Source organism: Notolepis coatsorum, assembly GCF_963971535.1.
Source record: "Notolepis coatsorum genome assembly, chromosome: 15".
Lineage (NCBI taxonomy): Eukaryota > Metazoa > Chordata > Actinopteri > Aulopiformes > Paralepididae > Notolepis > Notolepis coatsorum.
The window spans coordinates 68,078,213-68,105,057 of NC_140179.1; the positions used below are offsets into that span (position 1 = coordinate 68,078,213).

At 46.4% G+C, this 26,845-nt stretch overlaps 1 protein-coding gene across 1 annotated transcript in view; it reads right to left on the minus strand.

Annotated features, from left to right (window-relative positions):
• Nucleotides 1-26,845, minus strand: part of cmah (cytidine monophospho-N-acetylneuraminic acid hydroxylase) — a 127,754-nt gene that overhangs the window by 79,901 nt on the left and 21,008 nt on the right. Inside the window, exon 5 of the mRNA XM_084330608.1 lies at nucleotides 25,549-25,658. Within this exon, the coding sequence (XP_084186734.1) occupies nucleotides 25,549-25,658 (110 nt within the window). The remainder of the gene's footprint in view (nucleotides 1-25,548; nucleotides 25,659-26,845) is intronic.

Consider the following 26,845-nt stretch of genomic DNA (forward strand, 5'->3'; position numbering starts at 1 on the left):
CTATTTTCTTTTAGAATACTGTTTTGGAGTCTTAATTTTGTTAAGAATATAGGACAGGCATATATAAGCATTATGCTTCAGTCTGTACCTTTTCAGTCACTGTAAAATCAAATATTGTTAAATGATGGTGTATATATATTGTATTGTGTGAGATGACTGAATAAAACTACTACTACTACTACTACTACCACTACCACTACCACTACCACTACCACTACCACTACCACTACCACTACCACTACTACTACTACCACTACTACCACTACCACTACCACTACCACTACCACTACCACTACCACTACCACTACCAGGGCCGGACTGGGGAAATAATTCATACCGGGAGATATAGCGCGAAATATAGCCCCAATCAGGCCACCTTTTAAGCGGGGGGTCTGGGGGTCCCCCACCAGGAAATCTTTTGTTACAAAGACTTAATTTCCTGCATTCTGGTGAATTTTAGTGCATGTGAATCACAAACTAATGAGCCAACAATTGCTTAGTACAATGTACTGTTATGGACCTCAAATAAAACTGTTGTGGCACTAGCAATGCTACTCTCTCCACCTTCAAAAAGAAAAAAGCAAGAGCACAACATATTTTTCTATTTACTATTATAATACAGTTAACCACTCTCTCCTGTAAGGGCCTTTCTTTTTCTTTGTTTTATCCCTCTCTCCTCCACCCTTTCTCTTTCTTCCACTGTCCATCTTGACATCAACGTTAATTGACTTTCGCTCTACTGTATCTCTCCCGAGTCCCTCACTACCTGGCTCACTGCCTGGCTGCCGCCTCCGCTGTCAATCAGTTGTATCGCCTGGTCCCGCCTCCACCAATCACAAGCGGCAGCACGGCTCCATTGTGCGTGTGTCCGCGTGAGGGAGAGAGTCAGATAGTTCTCCAACTCTGTCGCAGAGAGTGAAATCCTGGTTGTTCCCCACCCACCTAGGTTATCTAACTATCGCGCCGCCGCCACAACTAGAAACAATGGCATGGCAAAAAAAATAATAATAAAAAATATAATAAAAAAAAAATTAATTAATAAATTTTTTTTTTTATAATTTTTTTTTTTTAATCTGTGCAGGCCAGGCCACCGGGAAAACTCCCGGTGCTCCCGATGGCCAGTCCGGGCCTGACCACTACTACTACTACTACTACTACTACTACTACTACTACTACTACTACTACTACTACTACCAGGGCCGCCTGGGAGAAATGCGAGGCCCTGTGCAAGATTTATACGTGAGCCCCCCCCAAAGGTAAAAAAAGGTAAAAAAGGTAAAAAAAAAAAAAAAAAAATGTCATACAGTCAACATATTCTTAAATAATAGCGCTGCCCGAGGCTGGGCATGATACAGTCAACATATAGCAAGAGAGAGAGCGAGAGAGAGCTCCCGTTCTACAGTCAATATACAGTGTTATCGCTGCACAGACCCCGCAATGCCCCTGACCCTCCACCAGAGCAAGGCCAGAGAGAGACACATTGGAAAGAAACAACCCAAAACCAGAGCAAATTGAAATGCTATTTGGCCCTAAACAGAGAGTACACAGTGGCAGAATACCTGAGCACTGTGACTGAAGATCCTTGACTAGGTACAGACTCAGCGAGCACAGCCTAGCCATCGAGAAAGGCCGCCATAGGCAGACCTGGCTCCCAAGCGAAGACAGACCCACTGCACACAAGATGAGGTGGAAACCGAGCTCCACTTCTTAACAACCTGCCCACTATACCAAGACATACTTCCCACAAATTGCAAACACCCAAAGAGACTTTGAAAACATCGACAATAACTCAAAACTCCCATACCTACTGAGAGAAATACAAGAATGTGAAATAAAGCCCATTTGAATTGAAGAGAGAGAGAGATAGATAGAGCATGTCTGTGTGTGTTAGAAAGAGAGAGATAGAGAGAGAGCATGTCTGTTTGTGTGTGTGTTAGAGAGAGAGCATGTATATGTGTGTTAGAAAGAGAGAGAAATATATAGAGAGAGCATGTCATTTTGTGTGTTAGAGAGAGATATAGAGCATGTCTGTGTGTGTTAGAAAGAGAGAGAGAGAGAGCATGTGTGTTTGTGTGTTAGAGAGAGAGCATGTCTGTGTGTGTGTTAGAGAGAGAGCATGTATGAGAGAGATAAGCAAAGATGAGCCCCTAAAGGATATTCAACTTTTAATGGAAGAACAAAACAGAAGGAAAAGATAACTTCACAAAGGCAACATGAATATACATAGATCCAAAAGGACAAAGATCAACACTTAAATCCAAAGAGAAGAGGGTCTATACCAGAGAAAACAAAGTAGCAAGGAGCCAATGGCCGACATCAGCTAAATAGGCTAACTGCAAATAGAGTAGCCAGGTACTGACACCAGGCCACACACAGCTTTGGCCAACGCTACCCAAGCTACACAAACGACCAAGACAATTCACACACAGCACATGTTGTATCTCCAAATGGTGTGAAGTAACATATGTTTTGCCTGGAAAAAAACATTGTTATTAACAAAACATTCGGGAGGGGAAGGAAGGAAGAGTGGGGTAATGTCCAATGGACATCTTACCTGCACCAAGGAACGCAGGGCGAAAGGCCGCAACACAGGTCTCCACGTTGACGAAAGGCCTCTCGCTGGCGGGACAAAAAGAAGCTATGGCCGGCGCCTTGTCATGGTGCAGGCCCGACTACATCTTCTGTCAAATATGATGTCGTAGTCAGAGTGCCAGGGCCTGCTATTCTCACGGCTAATGTCAATGGTCGTAGCACAAGCTAACAGCTAACTCTAGGCTAACTGATAGCATCAAGCTAACGTTCCCAGCCAAGCGAAAACGAGCAGCTAACGTCGTAGCTAAACAGCTAACTGGCTAACAGTTAGCTCAACCCGGCTATCGCTAACCACTAGCTAACGCAGAAGCAAGCTATGCGGCTACCACTGAAAAACTGTACAACGTGAGAAAAGCAATACAGGCCAACACTTCAGACAGCCGCTGTGTTTTCCTCTTCTCATCCGAAGAGAGAAGGGAAAAAGAAGGCAATACACGTCCCACTACACAGTGGTGTTTACCATAGTGGTGCCGGCAACAAGTCCCTCGCGGACTATAGCCGACTTGAGCATGGAGATATTCTCATAATGAAACACCAAGCTCACCTCCCTCGCACCAGGTGCTGACACCAGGCCACACACCGTTAGCTACTACAACAGCTAGCCGGCCCGTTTGGCTCCCGAGAGAGAGAGAGAGAGATATCCACGGCGGGAATAGAATAGAGTGCATTAAAAACTCACCAAACGTCCAAGAGGATGGAGACAACCGCGTGGAGTTGACGAAGTTCATCTGCCGAATGACCGTCCTCTTCATCTTGGCATAACAATGCTGCACGCGCTCTCTCTAGGTTAGCTAACGCTAGTTAGCCTTTAGCTAAGCTAGCTACTAGCCGACATCATCATGGCTATCCCGACTGAACCACACGTTAGCACTCAATATTATAACGTAGCTAAAGCTAACTAGCTGTCCCTGCCTTTAGCCGGGATGGCTAGCCTGACTGAACTGTCTAACATGCAACAACTTTCATCTTCAGTCCATCTGCCGAATGACCGTCCTCTTCGTTTTGGCTGGCATAACTAAGCATAACCTCCAAAGCTGCACGCGCGAAATAGTCAAACGCAGCTGACGCACGCCGGCATACACATGATGTAACCCCTCCCTTCATTGAAACCAATAGTATGTCTGCTGCAGAGCCCCAGAGCTCCAATAGTGAGTATGTCTGCTGCAGAGCCGCAGAGCCAGGAACATTCTACAAACGTGTCTAATGTGAAATATATAAGTATATAAGCAAAACTAGATTTTAGGTCTGTGAAAAAGGGCCTCGCGGGAAGGGGGGCCTCGCAAAAAAAAAAAAAAAAAAAAAAAAAAAAAAAAATTTATTTTTAATTTTCTTTTTTTTGTGCGAGGCCCCCCTTCCCGCGAGGCCCTGTGCGACCGCACTGCTCGCACACCCCCTGAGGCGGCCCTGACTACTACTACTACTACTACTACTACTACTACTACTACTACTACTACTACTACTACTACTACTACTACTACTACTACTACTACTACTATTTTAAAACTCCATCCCAGGACTCACCTCTCACAGACACATTTTAACAGCCTCAAGTGGCTCAGGGTTGAGGAGAGGGTCTCTCAATTAAAACTTAACATGGTACACAAGATACTCTGGAATACTGTCCCTCAATACCTTAGTGGATATTTTAACAGGGTTAGGGATGTACATGGACATGCCACCAGGGGAGCCCTACAGACATCGTCCACAGTACTATGGAATAGCCTACCAATGGAGTTGAAGTCCATAAGCCCCTTCTCCACTTTTAAATAAGCTATAAAGAGGTGGATCATAAGTAGCAGAAGCTGGGAGTAGTGAACAAAGGGTTTCTAATATGTGTCCTTCCTTTTTGTTCTTTTATTGTTTATAAAATGGAATATTAATGTATTGTATGCATGTATTATTGGTATTGCACAGTTGAACACTTTGAGTGTAAGTTGTCTGCAATATATCGTCCCCCCCCCCCCCCCCCCCCCCTTTCCCTGGCGTGGCGGGCCCACCCATGCATATCCACAGACTCTGACCATGGTTTTTCTTTTTATACCACACATCCTGACACACAGACACTACAAACACCCACGTCCACACACCTACATAACTCCACGGACAACAATGATGAAGGACCGCAATGGAAACAAGTCTATGGCTTTATTGTGTTTGTTTTTAATCATATTGGTAAATGGTGGGCCGATATGTATACATGTTCAAATGTATATGTGTTATCCATTCTAATCAATAAACTATTTAATCAATCAATCAATTCCCCTCTTGTGTTGCAGGTAGACGCAAGCCATGTGGGAGCGGGAGCCGTGTTGATGAAGCCAGGTGAGCAGGGAGTTGATAGGGTAGTTTGTTTATTTTCTAAGAAATGTAACCGGTATGTGCGGCTGGGTGGCGCAGCGGAGATTGCGCTCGTCACCAATGCGAGAGAGACTCCGGTCTCAAATCCGGGTGTCAGCATTGCCTCCGGCTTGGGCCAGCCGCCATACTAACTCGTTTGGCTGAGTTAGCGGGAGGGAAGTTGATGGGTGGTAATCTGGCGTTGTGGACAGCGACTCCTACAGGTCAGGTCTGGGCGCCTGCACAGCAAAAGACAGGAAGTGGTGAAGGCAGCGTGACCTCCCACGCGTTACGCTTCACCAATGAGAGTCCGCACTGTCAGGTGAAAAGAGAGCCGCTGGCTGTCTCAGCATGTGTCGGAGGAGGAACCATGTGGTAGACCTCAGGGCTCCCTAGACCGACCAGTAGGGGGCACATGCGCACAACGACCAGGTAGGGGAGGGGGGAATTGGCATAATGACTAGATTGGGATAGGAGGAAAAAGCACAGAAAATCAGGCGAAGAAAAAGAGGATTAGATCTTGGCCCTGCAACATTTTGAAGTATATGTGGGTTCTGGAGTGACACCAGACCACAACCCACTGATTTTTCTGCACACCCTGCGATGCCCTAACAGTGGTTCCCAAAGTCGGGGTCGCGACCCAAAGGTGGGCCGCGAGCAGCCACGGGTGGGCCGCGAGATGATAAAAAAAAAAAATATTTTTATTTTTTTTATTATTATTTTTTTGTCAGGCCACTGAACTTAGAAGCAGACCAGGACAGTGTTTCTAGTTGTATTCTAAAATTCTATTCTATTGTATTCTAAAATGTGACTATATGGTTTTATATTAACTTAATAAATAAACAAAAACGAAAAATCTACTTATTTCAACGAACATTTCAAACTAAATAACAGATTATGCACATAAAACGCTGAAAACAACCGAAGCAACAATAGTATTTTAATGAGGCTATTATTATTATCATTATTATTTTGCAACAAGTTAGCCCTCTCATAAATAGCACATATAAATGAATAACTAACTTGAACTAACTTAATAGGATTGAAGTGATATTTGGCTTAAAAAATCGGTTGCATGGCAAAAAAAAAAAAAAAAAAAAGCCCGACGATGTGCATTGGGCCGCGGCTCTCTGATGCCTTATTTTCTGGGCCCTGGCCTGAAAAGTTTGGGAACCCCTAACCTAGGGTAACCAAACGTCCTCTTTTGCCCGGACATGTCCTCTTTTCACGCCTTGTGTCTGTTTTTTTTATAAATTCATGAAAATGTCCGGGTTTCAAACGTGACGTACGTGGGTTGGTCATTATCATTATTACTGTATTTGGAAGACCATGTGAACATTAGATTAGTATCGTTTGTATGTGTGTGTGTGTGTGTGTGTGAACATGAGAGCTAATGATATCTCTTCTTCTCTTCCTGTCAGGTGCTGCCCGTCCCTATACTGAAGGGTGCTGATTGCCTAATGAAGGACAGCTGATGGCAATCACATCAAGAGGGGCGGGTGCACAAGTAGCTGACAGCACACACACACGGGAGTCTCGTTGCTGGAGTCACTTGCCCTATGGTAGAGTGGGGAGGCTGCTGTCTCGCCTATCTATGGCCTAAGCACAACACTGTGTGGCACGGTGCCATCTTATTTGCATGGAGTGTGGGTTAGACTCCACAGCTGTGGTGGCCTGGGATGGGCCCAAGGTAGTATCGTGATTACTAAGTGTTTGTTTGAGTTGTCTTATATGTATGTCTTGTTTGTCCTCAAGTTTCAAGTTTCTCAAGTTTCTTTAATAGTTGTCATACACACCAGCTTGGCTGGCCGTCTGCACTGATACAATTGGCTGTATCAGAGGGTGGGAGAAGCTGGCGGGGTGGGTCCGGGTCGTTGTAAACAGCGACTCCTACAGTTCGGTCGGGGCGCCTGCTAAGCGCGGATTGGACGTGAGGGGGATAGTGTGGTCCTCCCACAAGCTACGCCCTCTCAATGAGAATCCGCGCTGCCAGGTGAAAAGAAGCGGTGATTGGCTGGACGTGTGTCGGAGGAAGCACGTGGTAGCCTCCACTCTCCCAAAATGATCTGACTGTGGGGGGTAAAGCGCAGCGACCAGGAAGGGACTGGGAATTGGCATACGACTAACATTGGGATGGGAGAAAATCGGAGGAAAATGGAGGGGGAAAAAGACCAATAAAAAAAAAAAAAATAGTAGTCATACAGAAGTACAGAATACTTTCATACAAAATGCTTCTTACTGTTACGCTCCAGAGACTGTGCTAGACAAGATAGTATCAAACATAGTATAGCATGTAATTTAGAAGAAGAAAATGAGGTCACAGTGTTCGGTATAGACATATGTACAATGTTCTGAGTTACCATATAATATACAATACTATGCAGTGTACTTTGATTTGATTTGATTTGATATTTTTTATTTTCGTGTCTTACATACAGATGTATGCCCAGCCCATATGGGCTTACAAGACACATAACAATAAGTATATAATAGTATACTTTACCAATTACTTAACAAATTACATAGACCAAGATGGCCATAAAAAAAGAAAAATACAAGAAAATACAATAAAACGTAATATAACACAAGCTGTACTCAATGTAAATAAACAGAAAAACAGAAAAACAAGGTGAATTCAAATACAATTATATAGGATACAGTGTGTTTTGTCTCAGGTGCCATGCCTTCTCCAAAAATCCTGCAAAACCGAAGATGTCCTCCACAAAAAAACAACTCAACATACAGCTCTCAGACTGCCAAAACAAATCTGGGTTTGCAATTTGAATTTTTTCAAATAAAGCCCTCCTCAAAGTGGTGTACAAAGGGCAATAAAAAACAAAATGATATTCATCCTCCACCACTCCCAGATCACACAGAACACACAGCCGCTCCTCCTCAGGTTTACCCTGGAATCTACCCACTTCCACAGCCAATGGCAGGGTGCCAGACCTCAACTGGGCACACAGAGACCTCCGTCTTCTCTTTAAGTTTAACATTACATAAGGTTCAGTAAAATACTCATTTTTAATTGCAATATATTTTCTAAGTTTAGGTTTTTTCAAAATCTCCACCTTCCACTTATCCTGATGGATTGTTGATAATTTTGTTTTAATTATGTGAACCTTACACTGCAAATTGTTCATAAAAATCATACTCAAGTCAGTAGAAGAAAAAATCATAGACATCTCTCTTGACCAGGGATGACCGTGTGCTCTGTCCCAATTAAAAATCTTTTTAGTCACCCTGCCATTTGGCAGCTGGACCAGGCGGTTCCATAACCTCACCATTTCACCCTTTTGCTTGACTAAGCAAGAATCCCACCCCATGTCCCCTTCTATAGCCCCTTTTGGTGTGTATTTATGGACTCCTAAAAAGTATCTTATGGCCCGGTTCTGGATCGCATTACATTCAGGAGCATCATCAAAACCCCATACTCCAGCAGCATAAAACAAAACAGAACCCACCATTGAATCAAATAATTGTGTATATGTTGAAAACCCAAGGTCAGTGCACACTTTCATTTTACTCAACACGCCCCCTAGCGCCCTTCCTGCTGACTCAGACATTATTTTCCTTCCTTCTATGAAGCACATGTACTCATTAAAGGTAAAACCAAGATATTTATAAGAATGTGTGTAAATCAGAGGCGTAGGGTCCAAATTGAAACTTATGACTACTCTGCTGTTCGTGTTTTTTCCTAAAGTGCATAATCTGTGTTTTTTCACTGTTAATCGCAAGTCTCCATTTCATGCACCAAGAACTCATAATATTCAACATGTTTTGTAAATTTGCTTCATTTTCTGCAAACAAAACAATATCATCAGCGTACAATAAAATACTTAGGATTATATTATCTATTGGAATACCAAGATTGGCTTGCTTGATTTCTTGATAGTACTAATGTACAGTACTATCTAGTGCAAAGCAGAAATGGGATGAGGTACAATTTAGGTACAATTTACAGTAAGGTGTACGAGTTGTAGTGCAATCCTTCATCAATAAATATAAAGTGTGGGGAGTGGGTGCTACAGTGTGTTTGTTTAAAGTGGGTGTGTGCTATAAAGTGTGTGGAGTGGGTGCTACAGTGTGTTTGTTTAAGTGAGTGTGTGCGTGTGGATGTGTGTGCTATGTGCGTTTGGTGGTTGTTGTTGTGTAGTGTTCATTCATTGTTCGTTTAGCAGCCTGATGGCCTGGGGATAGAAGCTTCTTCTGAGTCTTTCTGTGCTCGCCTTGAGACTCCGGTATCGCTTGCCTGACCGCAGCAGTTCAAAGAGGCAGTTGTTCGGGTGACTGGAGTCTTTAATGATTCTCTTAGCCTTGCCCTTGCAACGCTTGTTGTAAATGTTCTGGAGGGTGGGGAGCCCCCCTCCAATTGTGCGTTCGGCTGAACGTGTCACTCTTTGTAGTCTGCTTCGGTCTTGTGCAGTGCTATTCCCAAACCAGGAGGTGATGTTGCCGGTCAAGATGCTCTCTATTGTACATGAGTAGAAGTTCTTAAGGATCTTCTGACTGACTTGGAACTTCCTTAGGCGCCTGAGGAAGTAGAGGCGTTGTCGTGCCTTCTTCACAACACTGTCAATGTGTGTGGTCCATGTCAAGTCCTCGGATATGTAGGCTCCGAGGTACTTAAAGCTGTTGACTCTCTCAACCGGTGCCCCGTCGATGCTGAGGGGGCTGTGGTCCTTGACCCCCGACCTCCTGAAGTCCACAATCATCTCCTTTGTTTTGCTGACGTTCAGGGAGAGGCTGTTTTCCTGGCACCATCCCGCCAGGACCTTGACCTCTTCCAGGTAGGCCCTCTCGTCGTTGGCAGAGATCAGGCCCACCACCACTGTGTCGTCAGCAAATTTGATGATTGTATTGCTACTCCGCTGAGCCACACAGTCGTGTGTGCACAGGGTTGAATACCTTTTCCCTTTGTGTGTGTTGTGGGTTGAAATCCCTTTGGGAAAAGGCAGTGGGTTGGAAGCCCCACATTACAATAAACATAATTTACCATTTGAAAAACGTCTTTGTTTACTATCTGCCTACCCGGGACTGTTTGAAAAGCATTTTTCTACTGAGGGGGTTGTTTCTGCTCATGTACCACCTGCCCAGTTACTATCTTGTGTGGTCGATAGACCTCTGTACATGACATGGGGGCTCGTTAAGTTTGCGCAATTGTATGGTTCCTTGTTGGTAAAATAACGGGGTGACTTGTCGATTGAAGCATATCAGGTGTAATAAGATAGCGTTTTCTAAATTGGTAAGTTAGTGGGTTCCATTGTCCGTGCACAGTTGATTGATGTAAACCATTATTGTTGTGATGCTCTTAACCATTCTATTTTTCTGCCACATAGGTAACAGGGGGGGGTCACCTGCTTGGCTAGAGGGTGGGGGGCACGAGTCGTGATTCCGGTGGAGCTCGCAATGAAATCGGTAAGCGACTGAAGATATGTGTAGCCTTTCATCCAGGTAGTGGAGTAGTTTATCTGGGATAGGCTAGAGTGACACAGGTGACTCCTAGTTGAGTGGTTAGGACCATTTGTTATTGTTTTCATTTAGTAGATGTGGTCAGTTGGATTGTTTTGGTTAAGAGGTATAAAAGCAGAATGTGTCTATTATTATTGTGCACGGTCATGGTTAATTAAGTGAGGACGTGATATATATATATATATATTTTTTTTTTTCCGCACGCATAAAGACATAATATGGCTGCGTCAGCGTTTGTTTTTGAAGTCTTCGTGGCGGATCCGACAGAGGATCAGGTGAAAGGTTGCACTAAGGCGGAATTATGCCTTATTGCTAAGCATTATGATATTACTGTGCAAAGTTCCCAATCCAAGGCGGATATGAAGGCAGCTGTAATAGCGGGGTTGGTGGAGCAACAGGTGTTTAGCACGGCTCGGGGAGTAGTGAGTCATAGTGATCAGGAGGTTGAACACACTGGCGAATGGGTTGACTCTTCCTTGCGTGATCTTAACCCGGAGGGTGGTGCTATTAGGAAGAATGGTAGTACGCCCAGAGCTGAAAGTGAGGGCGCGGGCGATTCGGATAAAGAATCCACGTCTTCTGGCCATACGCGCTCTAGTCTGCGTTTTGCCCGTCTCCAGATGGAGGAGAGAGCGCTTTTGCGCAGAGAGGACAGAGAGGACAAAGCAGCTGTACGAGACAGAGAGGACAAAGCGGCTGTACGAGACAGAGAGGACAAAGCGGCTGACAGAGAGGAGAGGGAGAGGGAGAGAGACAGGGAAGAGCGAGGAAGGGAGAAGGAGAGAGATAGAGAGCTCCAGATTACACTAAAGAGGATGGAACTGGAGAGTGTTGGCTCTTCTTCGCCCTCATCTGAAGGTTACCAGGGCAGTTTTAATGTTGGGCAGCATATTGCAATGGTTCCTGTTTTTCGAGAGTCTGAGGTGGAAGCATTTTTTGTTAATTTTGAGCGGGTAGCGGGGGCTGCGCATTGGCCGGAGGATCAGTGGGCACTATTAGTGCAATATAAGCTCACGGGTAGGGCTCAGGACGCATGCCAGTTATTATCGAAGGAGGACAGCATGGTATATGAGAAAGTGAAGGGTGCTGTCTTGCGCGTATATGAACTGGTGCCGGAGGCGTATAGGCAGCGGTTTAGGGGACTAAGTAAAGCTCCCTCGCAAACACATGTGGCATTTTCCCATGAACAACGGATGATGTTCACTCGTTGGTGTGAAGCGTATAAGGTGGATGGGGTCGAGGCTTTGAGCGAGTTAATCCTCATTGAACAATTTAAAAAATTTGTGCCCGAACACATGATAATACAGTTAGAGGAGCGAAAGGTTTCTACCCTCCAGGAAGCTGCAGTTTTGTGTGACGAGTTAGCAATGATCCACAAAAATGTTTCTGTACGAAATGGTGTGTATGTAGGAGGGGGCGCGTTTTCTCCGTCGGGGCCGCCGTATCGCGGAGGTGACGAGCGACCATTCCGACCTCGCTCACCGCCGTCTCGAAATGCCTTGGGTGACGAGCGAGCATTCCGATCACGCTCTCCGCCGTCTGAAAGGGTGTGTCATTATTGTAAAAAAGAAGGGCATTTTGTGAAGGACTGTCATGCGCTAAGGGATCGACAGGAGACCAGGGAGTCAGCCCAGGAACCGAAAGAGGTGGGGTTGATTGGTACGGTGTCATGTCCTGACCAGCATAGCTCTTTTGAGCCCTTTTTGTTTGATGGTTGGGTGTCCCTGTCGGGTAAAGTTGGGGACTACCAACGGGTGAGAATACTCCGTGATACAGGAGCCTCTCAATCGTTCATCCTGGCTGATGTGTTACCATTGGATGTGGACTCCTGTCGGTCGAGCGGATTGGTGAGAGGTATTGGCATGGGGTGTGTGCGCGTGCCGTTGCAGAAGGTGCATGTACAGTCTGCACTGATCACAGGTTGTTTTCCGGTCGCGGTTCGCCCATGTTTTCCCGTAAAGGGCGTGGATTTCGTCATGGGGAATGATATCGCTGGGGGTAAGGTCGTCCCTGTGTTGGAGGTTGGAGACACTCCGTTTACTAACTTGTTGTGTGATGCATTGATTAATAATCACCCCAATGTCCCTTCTATTTGTGCTGTCCCTAGGCATTTTGAGGCGGGGGATGAGGTGTTTATTGTGCTGCCCACGCCTAGTACGGTGCTCACTGCCCGGTTCTCAGGACCTTATGTGGTAAGAGGAAAGGTCTCTGCCACTAAGTATATGTTGCATACGCTCGGGCGGCAGAGGAGGACACGCTGGTGTCATGTGAATAGGCTAATGGAAAGTCCTGCCCGCGTCTCGTCGGAGTTGAGATGTGACAGGACTGTTGTTTCACATGCTGTGTTGTGTTCTAATGTGCCTTACAGGACGCACGGGGTTGATGTTGGGAGTGCGAACACCATTGAGCAATTTGCGTATGGTTGACTGCAGTATACCGTCATGGCCTCGGTATGAGGAAGGTGCCAGCCACGTCCGGCGGCTGATGCGTCTGGTATTGGGTGAGGTGGTGGTTGACCGTGTGGGCCCAAAATAGGGGCATGTGATCTATATGGAGTGTGATTTCTATTTATTTTTGTTCTGTTGGTACTAATCGGATGTTGGTTGATAATAAGTGATAATGTTTTGCTAACCCTGCGGGTTCGCTCTTATGGGGGGAGGTGTGACGTACGTGGGTTGGTCATTATCATTATTACTGTATTTGGAAGACCATGTGAACATTAGATTAGTATCGTTTGTATGTGTGTGTGTGTGTGTGAACATGAGAGCTAATGATATCTCTTCTTCTCTTCCTGTCAGGTGCTGCCCATCCCTATACTGAAGGGTGCTGATTGCCTAATGAAGGACAGCTGATGGCAATCACATCAAGAGGGGCGGGTGCACAAGTAGCTGACAGCACACACACACGGGAGTCTCGTTGCTGGAGTCACTTGCCCTATGGTAGAGTGGGGAGGCTGCTGTCTCGCCTATCTATGGCCTAAGCACAACACTGTGTGGCACGGTGCCATCTTATTTGCATGGAGTGTGGGTTAGACTCCACAGCTGTGGTGGCCTGGGATGGGCCCAAGGTAGTATCGTGATTACTAAGTGTTTGTTTGAGTTGTCTTATATGTATGTCTTGTTTGTCCTCCCATACCTTTTCCCTTTGTGTGTGTTGTGGGTTGAAATCCCCACTGACAACATCCCTTTTCCCTTTGGGAAAAGGCCGTGGGTTGGAAGCCCCACATTACAATAAACATAATTTACCATTTGAAAAACGTCTTTGTTTACTATCTGCCTACCCGGGACTGTTTGAAAAGCATTTTTCTACTGAGGGGGTTGTTTCTGCTCATGTACCACCTGCCCAGTTACTATCTTGTGTGGTCGATAGACCTCTGTACATGACAGACCAGTATATTATATGTTCGGCGAAAAATGCAACCCGAGCCGCTAGACGCTCGCAAAGTCCACGACTTGCGTGGGTTCAGCGCATGGGCATGGCGGCCCGACGCGGTACCCCACCTGTTAAGATTCAAACGCACAGAAAAACATTTTTAAAAGCTGTGCAAGGTGAGAGTTTGTCTGCAAAGTTTACCGAATTCTTTGTTAGACCCAGGAAAACAAACTAACAGAGCATGCTGTAAAAGCGTTTGCATTTCATACTGTGAAACATCACAACAGCTACAGATGCATGGATTGGAAAAAAGACATTTCGAGACTCTAACACTGCCAAAATGTTTAGTAGCCTTCTTGCCTGCAACTTCTTGCCTGATCGTCTCTGCGCCGCCCCCTATCTCCCTGTCTCCGGCTGTCTCAGAGCGATGACCGGAGTGTTGAACGTCCCGTGATTAAGACGGGGAGGACGCGACCCTCTTTGCGCTGCCCCTGTGCCTCAAATAGATCCGCTATCAGCTCTATCTTTCAAAATGTTCAGTTGCTATCGCTATCAGCTCTATCTTAAATTTTTCAAAATGTTCAGTTGCTATTGCATGCACTCATCTGTGTTTCACTACACACATGAGTGCATGCTTACCAACTGTCAGTCTGCAACACTACTATCACCGACATCTAAGAAGGGAGATCCCCCCTTGAATGGCCCTTCTAAGGTTTCTCTCCTCCACACTGCCGGTGGTTAATTTCTTCCTATTGTTAGATTGTTAGTTTTTCCTTACCTTCGCGTGGGGTATGTCTGGGAGTGTTTGCATTCATTCATTTATTTTGCATTTATTTTAAATTGGTTGGACCTTATGGTGTTCTTGTTTTGTTCTTGACTTATTGTTATGTTTCTTCTTGACTTGTTTAAAGAAGACGTGTCCGGCCCATGGGGACATTAACGTGTGTTGTCGGGCCTTACAAATACATTTGATTTGATTTGATTTTGGCTTTGCTTGTCCAAATGACAATACTGACTGTTACGAAGGATCAGATTAAACCGAGTATATATATTTATTTGTTGATATATATTGAATAGTATTTGTATATCGTTTGATATCCCTTGTATATTCCTTGTACATATACACGGAATATCCCTTTAGCCTAGCTTTCTTCACTGTGGAGCTACAGCCTACAAGAGAACCAAGCTGTATTCGTCTGCGGATCAAGAGTCTATCGCACTGTCTTCTGTACTCGAAGTCTCCCTAGATATAGTTGACCAGACGTTCTACTACCGACAGCTCTCCTACCCCCCCTGCCGGCTTACAACCGGGAGGACCCCTTCCAGTATATCCCGCTATATCATTAAGTGTACCATAGATATAATTCCCTAAGAGCCAGGTTGTATACTTGCCTCCTGCGTAACCAGAGAATGGACATTCAGTGTTGATTTGCCTACGAATACTAATTTGCCTTACAAGTGCAATCAAATGTAATATAAGTATCATATGTACCTTTTGCTCCATTAAATACTTGATTAATACCTTTGACTGGAACCGATTTCATTGTGGGAAGTGTTCATCATATTCATATATTGTGTACTGTATGGCCAGTAGTTAAAGTACATAAAGCGGTAGTGGTTTAATGATACCATACTTATCAATACAGTCAGGGAATTGTACCCCTCAGTTACAATTGGTCCTTCGAGCCGGAGCGTAACTAGTGTAATATTAATATAGTGGTATTAATATTGAAATGGCCTATGATGAACACTCCACAAAACGGTCCTCCTAAAGTAGATCGCCCGCAGCGTAGACGGCAGCCACCTCAGTACTTAGAGGATTACGCTGCCAGTATACTACCTAGCCTTCTACAGACGGTAAACGCGGTAAAAGTAGAAAGTAAAATTATGTCCGACCCTATCAACCAGGATACCCCGACCACAGAGGCCCTAGTGGGTTCTAATGTAACTGACCAAGCTCATGGTGGGGACCAGGAGGGAACTGACACGACTTTACCCCCCGCCAAGACCGAAGAAGTAGTCCCCGGAGAGCTCCGGGAGGAAGACAACCCTCCAGAGATGGAACTCTGCACGGTACAAGAAGAGGAGAGCGCCGCGGAGATAGAGCTCCAGGACTCCCCGCAGGAGAACGCATCTCCAACGAGTACTGCCAGGAGCGGATCACCTCAACCAGCGTCTTCCCCCAGCGAGGCGGACAAGATGCTGGCACAGGCGTTCCTCGCCAGCCTAGCAGCCTCAACAGAGCGCGATCGACTCCAAGCACAGACGCTTAGTGAGCGCGAACATTCTTCCATGGAAAGAGAACGCATTCAAGCGCAGCAACGGAGCGATGAAGATCGTATACGTCTAGAGATTAGACGCCTTCAGACGGAAGAGAATATGGCAAGAGACCGGGCCGACACCCAGCGTGCCGCTGCCGGTGCCCAAAGAGAAGCAGAGCGCGACAGAATACAAGCGCAGCTAATGGAGCAGCTGATCGCCAAGGCAACACCCCCTCCCTCCGCACGGGGTTCCAGGGCCTCGTCAAGACACGGGTCAAGGGCACCCTCCCCTAACCGATCAAGCGACCCTGAACTCGACCACCAGAGAGAGCCTATACCCCCCTCCGAACCCCTTCCCCGACCGGTCCCAGTGAGACCCAGCTACAAGGAAGGAACGGTGTACACCGCGGAGAGGCTAAATAGACGACTACAGGATCTAGATGACCTGACAGAAGAAGAAGAGGGAGAGGAGGAGAGTCAAGCCCGACAGCAGCACAGTACTCCACAGGACCAGGAGGTCCAGTACAGCCCAGGCTCTACCCCCGCGGCTCTGCGCTACAGACCCCCGACTCTATTCACGGGTGAGCATGACGCACGACCAGTCCCGAGGAATAGCACCTGGATACGCGGGCCATGGTACCCTGCCGGTACCAGCCCACCGAGAGGCATAAGAGGAGACTCGCCTAGGAGGCCTCTCTTCCAACGCTCACCGATGTGCCAGCCATCTACGGCGTCATACATTGGCACACCGACGTTTCCAGACTTCACCCATGAGAACCGAGCACAGTACACGGAGTTACGGATGTGCTTAGAGACAATGATGGTTGACGTAGCTGATGAACGCCACAAGTATGCTATCCTATTGAAGCACCTCAAGGTGCCCCGAGCGCACAACATAGCGCTGGCCTATACCACCTCTACTACCCCATACACAGCGGCTCTAGCAGCGCTCGACCAAAGATATGGACGCATATGGGATTACGTAATACAAGAGATAAGGCATATTGACCGCCTACCCCCAGCAACAGACAATCGCTCACTAGACGACCTGTCTATCAAAGTACAATCCCTGGTAGGGATGCTGGGGGCGCAACGAGAAAAGGGTATGCACGAACTATACGCAAACTCTAATGTCGAGAGGATTTTAGAGAAGCTGCCGCCCGCCCGACAAGAGCGCTTCAGGCGGCAAAGAGACCACCGTGATCCTAACGGTCCCGAGCCATCCCTCCTAGACCTAGCCGACTTCCTGGCGAGAGAAGTCAGCAGCCTACGATTGGATACGTTCGTGCGGAGCACACCAAGCTCCAGAGAGGGACCTAGGAGAGCAAACGATGGCCGAAGATTGGTGACTGTCATGCACCAACCAGAATCAGTACCGAGCAGCAAGAACCACAGTACCCCCTCGATGAAAGAGAAGTGGAAGATGGTGTGCCCGTACTGCGAAAAGGAACACTGGTTGTCACAATGTGACATGTTCAAGAAGATGACCGCTGAAGAAGTGAGTCAATGGATAAAGTCCAACCGACGCTGTTACCGATGTGCGCGCAGTCACATGGCAGCCGATTGCCGCTTAAAGAAGAGGTGTAGTCGGTGTGACGGAGCCCACCTAGATGTCCTACACGACAGTAACAGAAGAAAGCCTGCACCTTCCAGCAGCACAAAGGCAAGTGTTATGTACATTGACCCCGCCAGCAGCGGGGGCGCCCAGGTGCTCTTAAAGGTGGTCCGCGTAACACTGAGTTACCAAGATAAGGTCATGGACACTTACGCCGTCCTTGACGACGGGTCAGAGAAGACCCTTCTCCTCGCGTCCGCTGCGGCCCAGCTGGGGCTGCGGGGGAGCGAAAACCAGATGACGATTCGGACAATAAGAAGAGATCTAAAGACGATAAAGGGCGAGAATGTCTCCTTCACTATCGCAGCAAGCGGGCAGCCAGAGAGACGGTATAGGATTACTGATGCTTTCACCAGCCAAGAAATAGGCCTGTCGCAGTACACCTACCCCATCGCCAAGCTGATGGATAAATATGTGCACCTGCGCCAACTACCTATCCCGCTCATAGACGGGGCCAACCCGACCCTGCTGATAGGCTCCGACCATGCAGACCTCATAGTCCCGATAGACCGAGTCCACACAGGACCCAGAGGCTGTCCTGCAGCAGTCGAGACCCGCCTAGGATGGACATTACAAGGCCCCCTCGCTAAGTCTCTTAACCGAACAGCAGCCACTAACTGCCTCCACTCCAGAGTGACAGAAGAAGACACCACTCTCCTGCAGCATGTCGAGAGGCTATGGACACTAGAGACAATGCCCTTTAAGAACGAAAAGAAAGACATTCGTTCCAAGGAAGACATTTACGCTATAGCCCTCCTCGAGCAAGGGACAAAGAGAGTCAACGTCAACGGAGTGATGAGATACGCAACTCCACTCCTGAGGCGAGAGGGTATGCCTACCTTTCACGCCACAAAAGAAGCGACGGAGCGGTATCTATTGAACACAGAGCGGCGCCTAGCCAGAGACCCCGCTCAAGAGACTGTGTACCGCGCTGAGATTAACAAGCTAATCACAGCGGGACACATAAAGAAAATTGACATTAAAGAGGCCGATCAGACGACCGAATCATGGTACGTGCCGCACCACAAAGTCCACCACAACGGCAAAGATCGTATTGTGTTCAACTGCAGCTACCAGATCGGATCACAAAATCTGAATAAAGAGCTCTTGCCCGGCCCAACACTCGGCCCCTCTCTACTAGGCGTGTTACTACGTTTCCGCCAGGACCAGGTGGCCATCAGCGGCGACATCAAAGGGATGTTCCTGCAGGTGAGACTAGTGGAGGAGGACAAGCCCCTGCTGCGGTTCCTATGGAGAGAGAGGATCGGGGATGAGCAACCAGCCATCTATCAATGGGAAGTCCTCCCTTTCGGAACCACATGCAGCCCATGCTGTGCTACGTTTGCACTGCAGAAACACGTCGCAGAGGACCCAGCAGCAGATGAAGAGGTCCGACAAAGTGTAGGAAATAGTTTCTACGTGGACAACTGTTTGCAAAGCGTCTCGACGCCAGAAGAAGCCGAGGCTCTTCTACTCAAGCTCCGCGCCTCCCTGATCAAAGGCGGCTTTGATCTCAGGCAGTGGGCCAGCAGCGACCCGCAAGTATTGCGCAGCCTCTCCCCCGAGGACAAGGCAGCGAGCAGCGAGACCTGGATGGCGACCATCCCAGGAGAAGCCCAAGAAATGACACTAGGACTAGTCTGGCGCTTCAAAACAGACTCGCTCCATTATAGACACAAACCCCTGACCAAGGAGCAGGGAAGGTCGACGGCACTACCGACCACCAGACGGAGTGTATACAGAACACTCGCCAGACAATATGACCCGTTGGGATGTATTCTACCTTACACCACCAGGGCAAAGATGATTGTAAGAGCACTATGGGACAAGGACCAGGGCTGGGACGACCCCATACCCGAACACCTTGCATCCACATGGAGAGAGTGGGAGACGGAACTCCGCTCACTCCCAGGTGTTAACATACGCCGCAGCTACTTCCCACCCACAGTGAGGCCAGAGACATGCAAGATGGATCTGCACGTCTTCAGCGACGCCTCCGAAGTAGCCTACGGTTCGGTGGCCTACTTGCGTGCCCAAGAGGAGGGAGGAGAAATACATACTGCTTTCATCCTGGCTCGCTCAAAAATAGCCCCACGAAAGCAACAATCTATCCCGCGTCTAGAGCTCTGCGCAGCCCTAGCAGGAGCGCCTGTACGTTAATGCCAAGCAAGCAGTGCAAAAATGCTTCCGCATTCGTCACCGCACGCTAGTGCGGTAAAGCGCCCTTCTTTTCAGACAAATGCTACCGTGCGTGCACCGGCGGCGGCGTGCTCGCTCAGGTGCGTGCGTGCGCCGGCGTGCTCGCGCGAGGTGCCCGCGCATGCGCATGAGATCCCGCCTTGAGCGGAGCTCAATATATATAAGTCACCGCCCCTTATTCAGTATCTACCAATAGCTCAATTGGCAAGGACACATGGCTGTGGATCCTATGGCTTGTTTGCTGGCGAGTTCGAATCCCATCGAAAATATTTTTTAACGTGATTTTTTTTTAACGTGTATTATTTCGCCGGTTAAGGTTATTTCGCCGGTTAAGGTTAGGCATGGTTAAGGTTAAGGTTAAGGTTAGGCATTGTTTCGGAGTTGGTTAAGGTTAGAACGGTTAAGTTTAGGCGCTGTTAAGGAGCTGGTTAAGGTTAGAGTTTGTCAAAGAGAATGGCAATATAATTTCTATGGTTAAGGTTAGGCATGGTTTCGGAGTTGGTTAAGGTTAGAACGGTTAAGTTTAGGCGTTGTTAAGGAGCTGGTTAAGGTTAGAGTTTGTCAAAGAGAATGGCAATAGACAGCCTATTTCCGCGCGACCTGGGCGCTGGGCGGCGGAAAATGAAAGGCGCATTACTGCATGCCACTACGATAAATTTTTGCACTGCTTGCTTGGCATAAAGCTACACGCAGCAGGAGCGCAGCTCGCCATGTTAATCCAACGTGAACTCACCATTCCGGTGCAAAGAACAATCTTGTGGTCAGACTCCACGACAGTACTCACATGGATCCGGTCTGATTCGTGCAGATACAAGGTCTTCGTGGGAGTCAGAGTCACAGAGATTCAAGAGTTAACAGAAGTAGCGAGCTGGAGGTATGTGGACACAAAACACAACCCAGCTGACGTCATCACCCGGGGAATGTCCCTGGATGACCTCACCCGTCACAACCTCTACAGTGACGGACCAGAGTTTCTCAAGCTCCCGGAAGAAGAGTGGCCTACACCCACCCCACGGGAGGCGAGTAAAGAGGAGGCCGAAAACAAGAAATCTATGTTCTGTGGATTGAACACACTCATCTCCACAGACCCCGACATAGACGATTGCCTCACCCTAGAGAGTGCGCAGCTAAAGACATTTCTGTGGCACCACCCAGAGGTTCAGCCCACTACTGACATTTCAGCAGCTGACTACGAAGAAGCAGAACTTCTTCTACTACAACGAGCCCAGAGAGACTCGTTCCCCGACGAGCTAGACTGTCTACAGGGAGCAAAGCCCGTCCCATCAGACAGCAGACTGCTCCACCTAGCACCCGAGAGCGACGCCCATAGTCTCATCAGAGTGGGTGGTCGTCTGCGGAGAGCTCCAGACTTACCGGATGACGTCAAGTACCCGATAGTCTTAAACAGCCGACACAAGGTCACAGAGCTGATCATAAAGAAATACGACGAGGATGTGCACCACGCAGGGGCAGAGAGAGTCTTCGCGGAGATCAGACGTCGTTATTGGATACTGCAAGGGAGAGAAGCAGTGCGGCGCTTCCAGCGAACCTGTCTAGACTGTCGTAAGTGGCGAGCACAGCCCAGTATACCCCGGATGGCAGACCTACCTCCCTGTCGCCTCCGACTCGGCGACAAGCCCTTTCACTCCACCGGTATGGACTGTTTCGGCCCGCTGTATATAAAGAAAGGAAGAGGAACCGAGAAGCGGTGGGGTATTGTATTCAAATGCATGACCACCCGAGCGATACATATCGAACTCCTTCCAACCATGAGCACAGACTCATTCCTTATGGCCTTCCGAAGATTCACATCACGGAAAGGAAAACCGTCTACATTATTGTCTGATCACGGGACAAACTTCAAAGGCGGAGAAAGAGAGCTGAGAGAGAGCTTCCAAGCTATGGGCCCAGAACTTAAGACCCACCTCGCTCCATCCCAGATTGACTTCCAGTTTAATCCCCCGAACGCACCATAAAGACAGCCCTGTACGCCGTGCTTGGGGCCCAGACCGTGGCGGAAGAAGTCTTAATGACAGTCCTCACGGAGATCGAGGGAGTATTGAACTCAAAGCCCCTCGGTTACGTCTCAAGTGATGTAGCAGATGTCGACCCAGTCACCCCCAACACACTCTTGATTTGGGCGGCTGGACCCCGCGCTACCCCAGACAATGTACAGGCCTGAAGAAGCGAACGGCCGAAGAATGTGGAGGTACAGTCAAGTATTGGCTGACAAGTTTTGGAACAGCTTCCTACTCCACTACCTACCGTCTCTACAGACCCGCCAGAAATGGGTAAAAGAGAGAGACAATTTGACAGAAGGAACAGTCGTCATGATTATCGACCAGTCACTACCCCGAGCTATGTGGCCGGCTGGCCGCGTAAGCAAAGTGATCACCGGTGCCGACGGAAAGGTCCGAGCAGCTGAAGTGCTCGTCCAAGGGCGGACCTACACCCGACCCGTGGCGAGGCTAATAGAACTGCCAAGGCTCCCCGATACCATCGATGACGACCATGACCCCATGACTTTGTGAATTGACTGACCCTCACAGCAGACATTGAGTAGTGGACAGTGCGGTTAATCTGTCTCTGCTTAGCTAATTAGGTGGGACTAATTAGGGGGCGGCTGTTACGAAGGATCAGATTAAACCGAGTATATATATTTATTTGTTGATATATATTGAATAGTATTTGTATATCGTTTGATATCCCTTGTATATTCCTTGTACATATACACAGAATATCCCTTTAGCCTAGCTTTCTTCACTGTGGAGCTACAGCCTACAAGAGAACCAAGCTGTATTCGTCTGCGGATCAAGAGTCTATCGCACTGTCTTCTGTACTCGAAGTCTCCCTAGATATCGTTGACCAGACGTTCTACTACCGACAGCTCTCCTACCCCCCCTGCCGGCTTACAACCGGGAGGACCCCTTCCAGTATATCCCGCTATATCATTAAGTGTACCATAGATATAATTCCCTAAGAGCCAGGTTGTATACTTGCCTCCTGCGTAACCAGAGAATGGACATTCAGTGTTGATTTGCCTACGAATACTCATTTGCCTTACAAGTGCAATCAAATGTAATATAAGTATCATATGTACCTTTTGCTCCATTAAATACTTGATTAATACCTTTGACTGGAACCGATTTCATTGTGGGAAGTGTTCATCATATTCATATATTGTGTACTGTATGGCCAGTAGTTAAAGTACATAAAGCGGTAGTGGTTTAATGATACCATACTTATCAATACAGTCAGGGAATTGTACCCCTCAGTTACACTGACCAAATTGAGATTTATTTTTCTCTTGTCCATTTATTTTGTTTGCTTTATCATTTAAAATACAGTTTGAAACCGTCTGTACACAGTAGGCTATGTGTGCTAATCAGTGATGCCGGTAACGCGTTACTAAGTAACGCGTTATTGTAATCTGATTACTTTTCCCCGAAAATAGTAATCTAACGCGTTAATCTTTAAAAGCCAGTAATCTGATTGCAGTTACTTGTCCAAGTGGCTGTGCATTACTATTTCGTTACTATCTCATCATAAATTCATAATGCAGGCGGAATGCAGTATTTTATTTCGTTTTCGACAGTCAAAAATACATTTTTGAGCTGTTTTTCTTATTTGGGAGTGACGTGGTGTGGCAGTGAAAGGGTTACACAAGAATGTGGCCCGCGGCGTGACTGGACTCTCTGTCTGTGAGTGACTCTGCTTTGGCCCAATCACATTCCCCATCCACAGTCTGCGAATCAGAGGCAGAGTAGGGCGGGTCTTCACAGCACGTCATGTGACATATGCGCCAATCGTGTGACAGCAGGGCTCCGTTGCATTCGTCTGAGAATTCCACCCCAAAACGCTTACAGGAAGAAAAAACGCAGCTTATTATTATTACCGAGGCGCGCGGCTTATTATATTATTAAAACAGCTACTTGTGGGCACTCATAAAAACACTGTGGTCTACAAGTTGTTTAGCGAGAGGATGGTGGTAATATGCTTCAATAGAACAATGGATCAATGCCATGTCAAAACTCGGCTCCGCTGATCTGAAGGGCTCCGCAGTACACACACAGACACACACACACGCGCGCGCGCACACACGGGATCGCAGCAGCCACACACACATTTCCACTGTCCAATAGACAAGCGCCCTTTTCGACCGCGTGACATTGTTCAGATGTTTCAACTTCACCCCCAGAACCGCACCGAGTCCACCAAAACTATATGTGAAAGCGACCTAAACGTAAATACTGTCTACCGCTAAAAACAGCACATCCAATTGCATTGAAAGCATCTGGAATCACAACACTACGACGCTTCGACTAGGTACAGGAGGACTCGGAGGCCAGCCAAACAGCAAAAGAGAGAGATTGTTTCTTTCCCTAGTATTGATTAATGTATATTTGATGGTGGCAGAGCAAAAGCTCTTATTTGCCAGATTTACAGTTAATTTACATGTTAAAGAGAGACTGATTGTATGTTTATAGAGAGACATTTATAAAAACAATTTAATAGTTACAGTTGATATAATTGAATAGTTCAGCCTGCATTTGTTAGATGTGAATGGATACACTGGTTTTGTAAAACCACTGGCTGGCTGCTCTAATGCTGTGAGCATCATAGACTGTTGCTTTACCATACTTGATGGTACAGAAGCTGAAGCACTAGTTTAACAATTTACGTTATGTGCAGAGAAACAAGTTAAAAACAATTTATGCACTTTCAATAAAGCGTTTTAAAAAAACTGTTGGGGGAACGACGACGACTTCGTAACCTAGTTACTTTCAAAGTAACTAAGTTACTCTGATAATCAAGTAATCAGTAAAGTAACTTGGATTACTTTTTAAAGGAGTAATCAGTAATCAGTAATCGGATTACTTTTACAAGTAATCTGTGGCATCACTGGTGCTAATCAGACTTGAGATTTAATTTATTTAATTAATTGTTCATTATTAATACCAGAATAATTTATTTTCATTGTTAATGCCAGTTATAAAAGTTTTATTGTTATACAGTTAGCTTATGTTCTACCTCAGATTTGTGGTTTGGCAAGTATAGGCCTAGTTTATCATGTTCTGACAATAAAGAATATTCTGAACCACAACTAACCTTCTGGTTTCTTCAGCTTTCATTCAGCAGCAAAAATAGCCTATAAACTTGACAGAAATAATTATTTCATGTATATCGAGATAATTATCGGTATCGAGTGATTTTTATTGTGATAAAAAAAAAATCCATATCGCCCGCCATATAATAAACATAGGTAATAAATGTCATGTTCACTAATGGAAGATCCTCATCTGCACCTTGATTAAACTGCCTACTTGCTCATATGTGTACATTCATATTTAATTATATTGTTTACACTGCCTATTTTCTTTTCTACTGTACTATAATTGTGTTGCCTGTATTATGCTTTCTACTATTACCATGCCCATGCCCATACCTGGCTGTACCCCCCCCCCCCTCCCATGCTCACATTCACCCATTAACTCACCCACCCACTGGAACCTTCCGACTACCAGATGACCACTCTACCTCCTGAGCCTCCGGAGCCACACCCTTTGTCAAATTGATTTAATGGATTTAATGTTTTTGGGGACACCTTCCCACTCTTCCTACTCATACAAAAGGCGGAGTGATATGACATTCGTACGTCATAGGATGCACACACTTTCGTTCATCTCAGCAGTTACTTACCATCACTTCTCCTTCCCGTAGGTCAAGAGGCTCTCGAGGGTCTGTTTCCCAGGGGTCCAGAGGGCTCAGCTCACTTATTTGGAGGTCACCTCCATCCAGTGTTTCGATGTCTGTGTGTGCAAGACCAAACCAAGGCCCATTTAGACTTTACAGGTCAATATCATTTTGAAAAGGATAAAATACCTCCCTATTATTATTTCTATAATATTTTATATTAAGGTCATAGGTGGCCTCAGCTATGTGTCATCAGATTGAAAAAGCAAATGCACCCTGGATTGACAAAGCAAATGGGCACACTGTGCCAATGTGGATAAATGATGCACGATAGAGACGCTTCACCAACACAGAAAGATGTTCACTAATTGAAGTCTTTCACTTTGTAGAAGAAACCTTCTGACATAAACCAAGTCATGTAAATCTCTATGGTCCAATTGAACTGTGTCGTGGTGAGTTTGGCACAGTGGCTATAGCTTCCACCTGATGCGCTAATTTACATTATATTTCCATTGGCTTCCTTTGATTGATTGATTGAAAATGTTATTAACAGATTGCAGAATGGGTACAATATACAGTACAGCTCAATACACACAATTGTTAAGGGGATGCAGACCAGAGCAAAACTTTCGTCTTGTTTACATCAGGGTCCCCCATTTTCAATTAATCTTAACATATATGACATACATGACATACAGATAGACAGTACTGCTACATCTAGACATTTATGACATACCAGATTTACAAATACAGTACTGTTTGTGATACGAAAAGAGTCTAAAAAAGAGAGTATACATTTGGCGAAGAAACTGTACATTGGAGGAGGTTGGGTAGGTGGGTGTAGGTGGGGGTTGGGTAGGTGGGGTGGTTAACTGTACATTGGAGGGGGTTGGGTTATTCTGGGTGAGGTAATACAATATAACGTCATAATTTACTGTTTAATTTTATATTATGGCATGTCACTGTATAGCATTATGAAAAGTAGCGGTAAATGTATCTTGCGCATGCATGCATGTGGGCTCTCTCTCTCTCATTTGCTTGCACCCCACAATTTGATAATCATCACCTAGTACCCAGTAACAGTATACATTACAGTATAGTAATGTATAGGGCCCGCTACATTCTCGTGTAAATGTCATGCTGCCAGTTTGCCTCCATTGTCTCTTTGACCATGATCTTCTGCCAAACCTGCGGCAGTATGTATATGTAATGTATATACTCTCTTTTTAGACTATTTTTGTACTCATAAACAGTACTGTATATTTGTAGATCTGGTATGTCCTAAATGTCTAGATGTAACAGT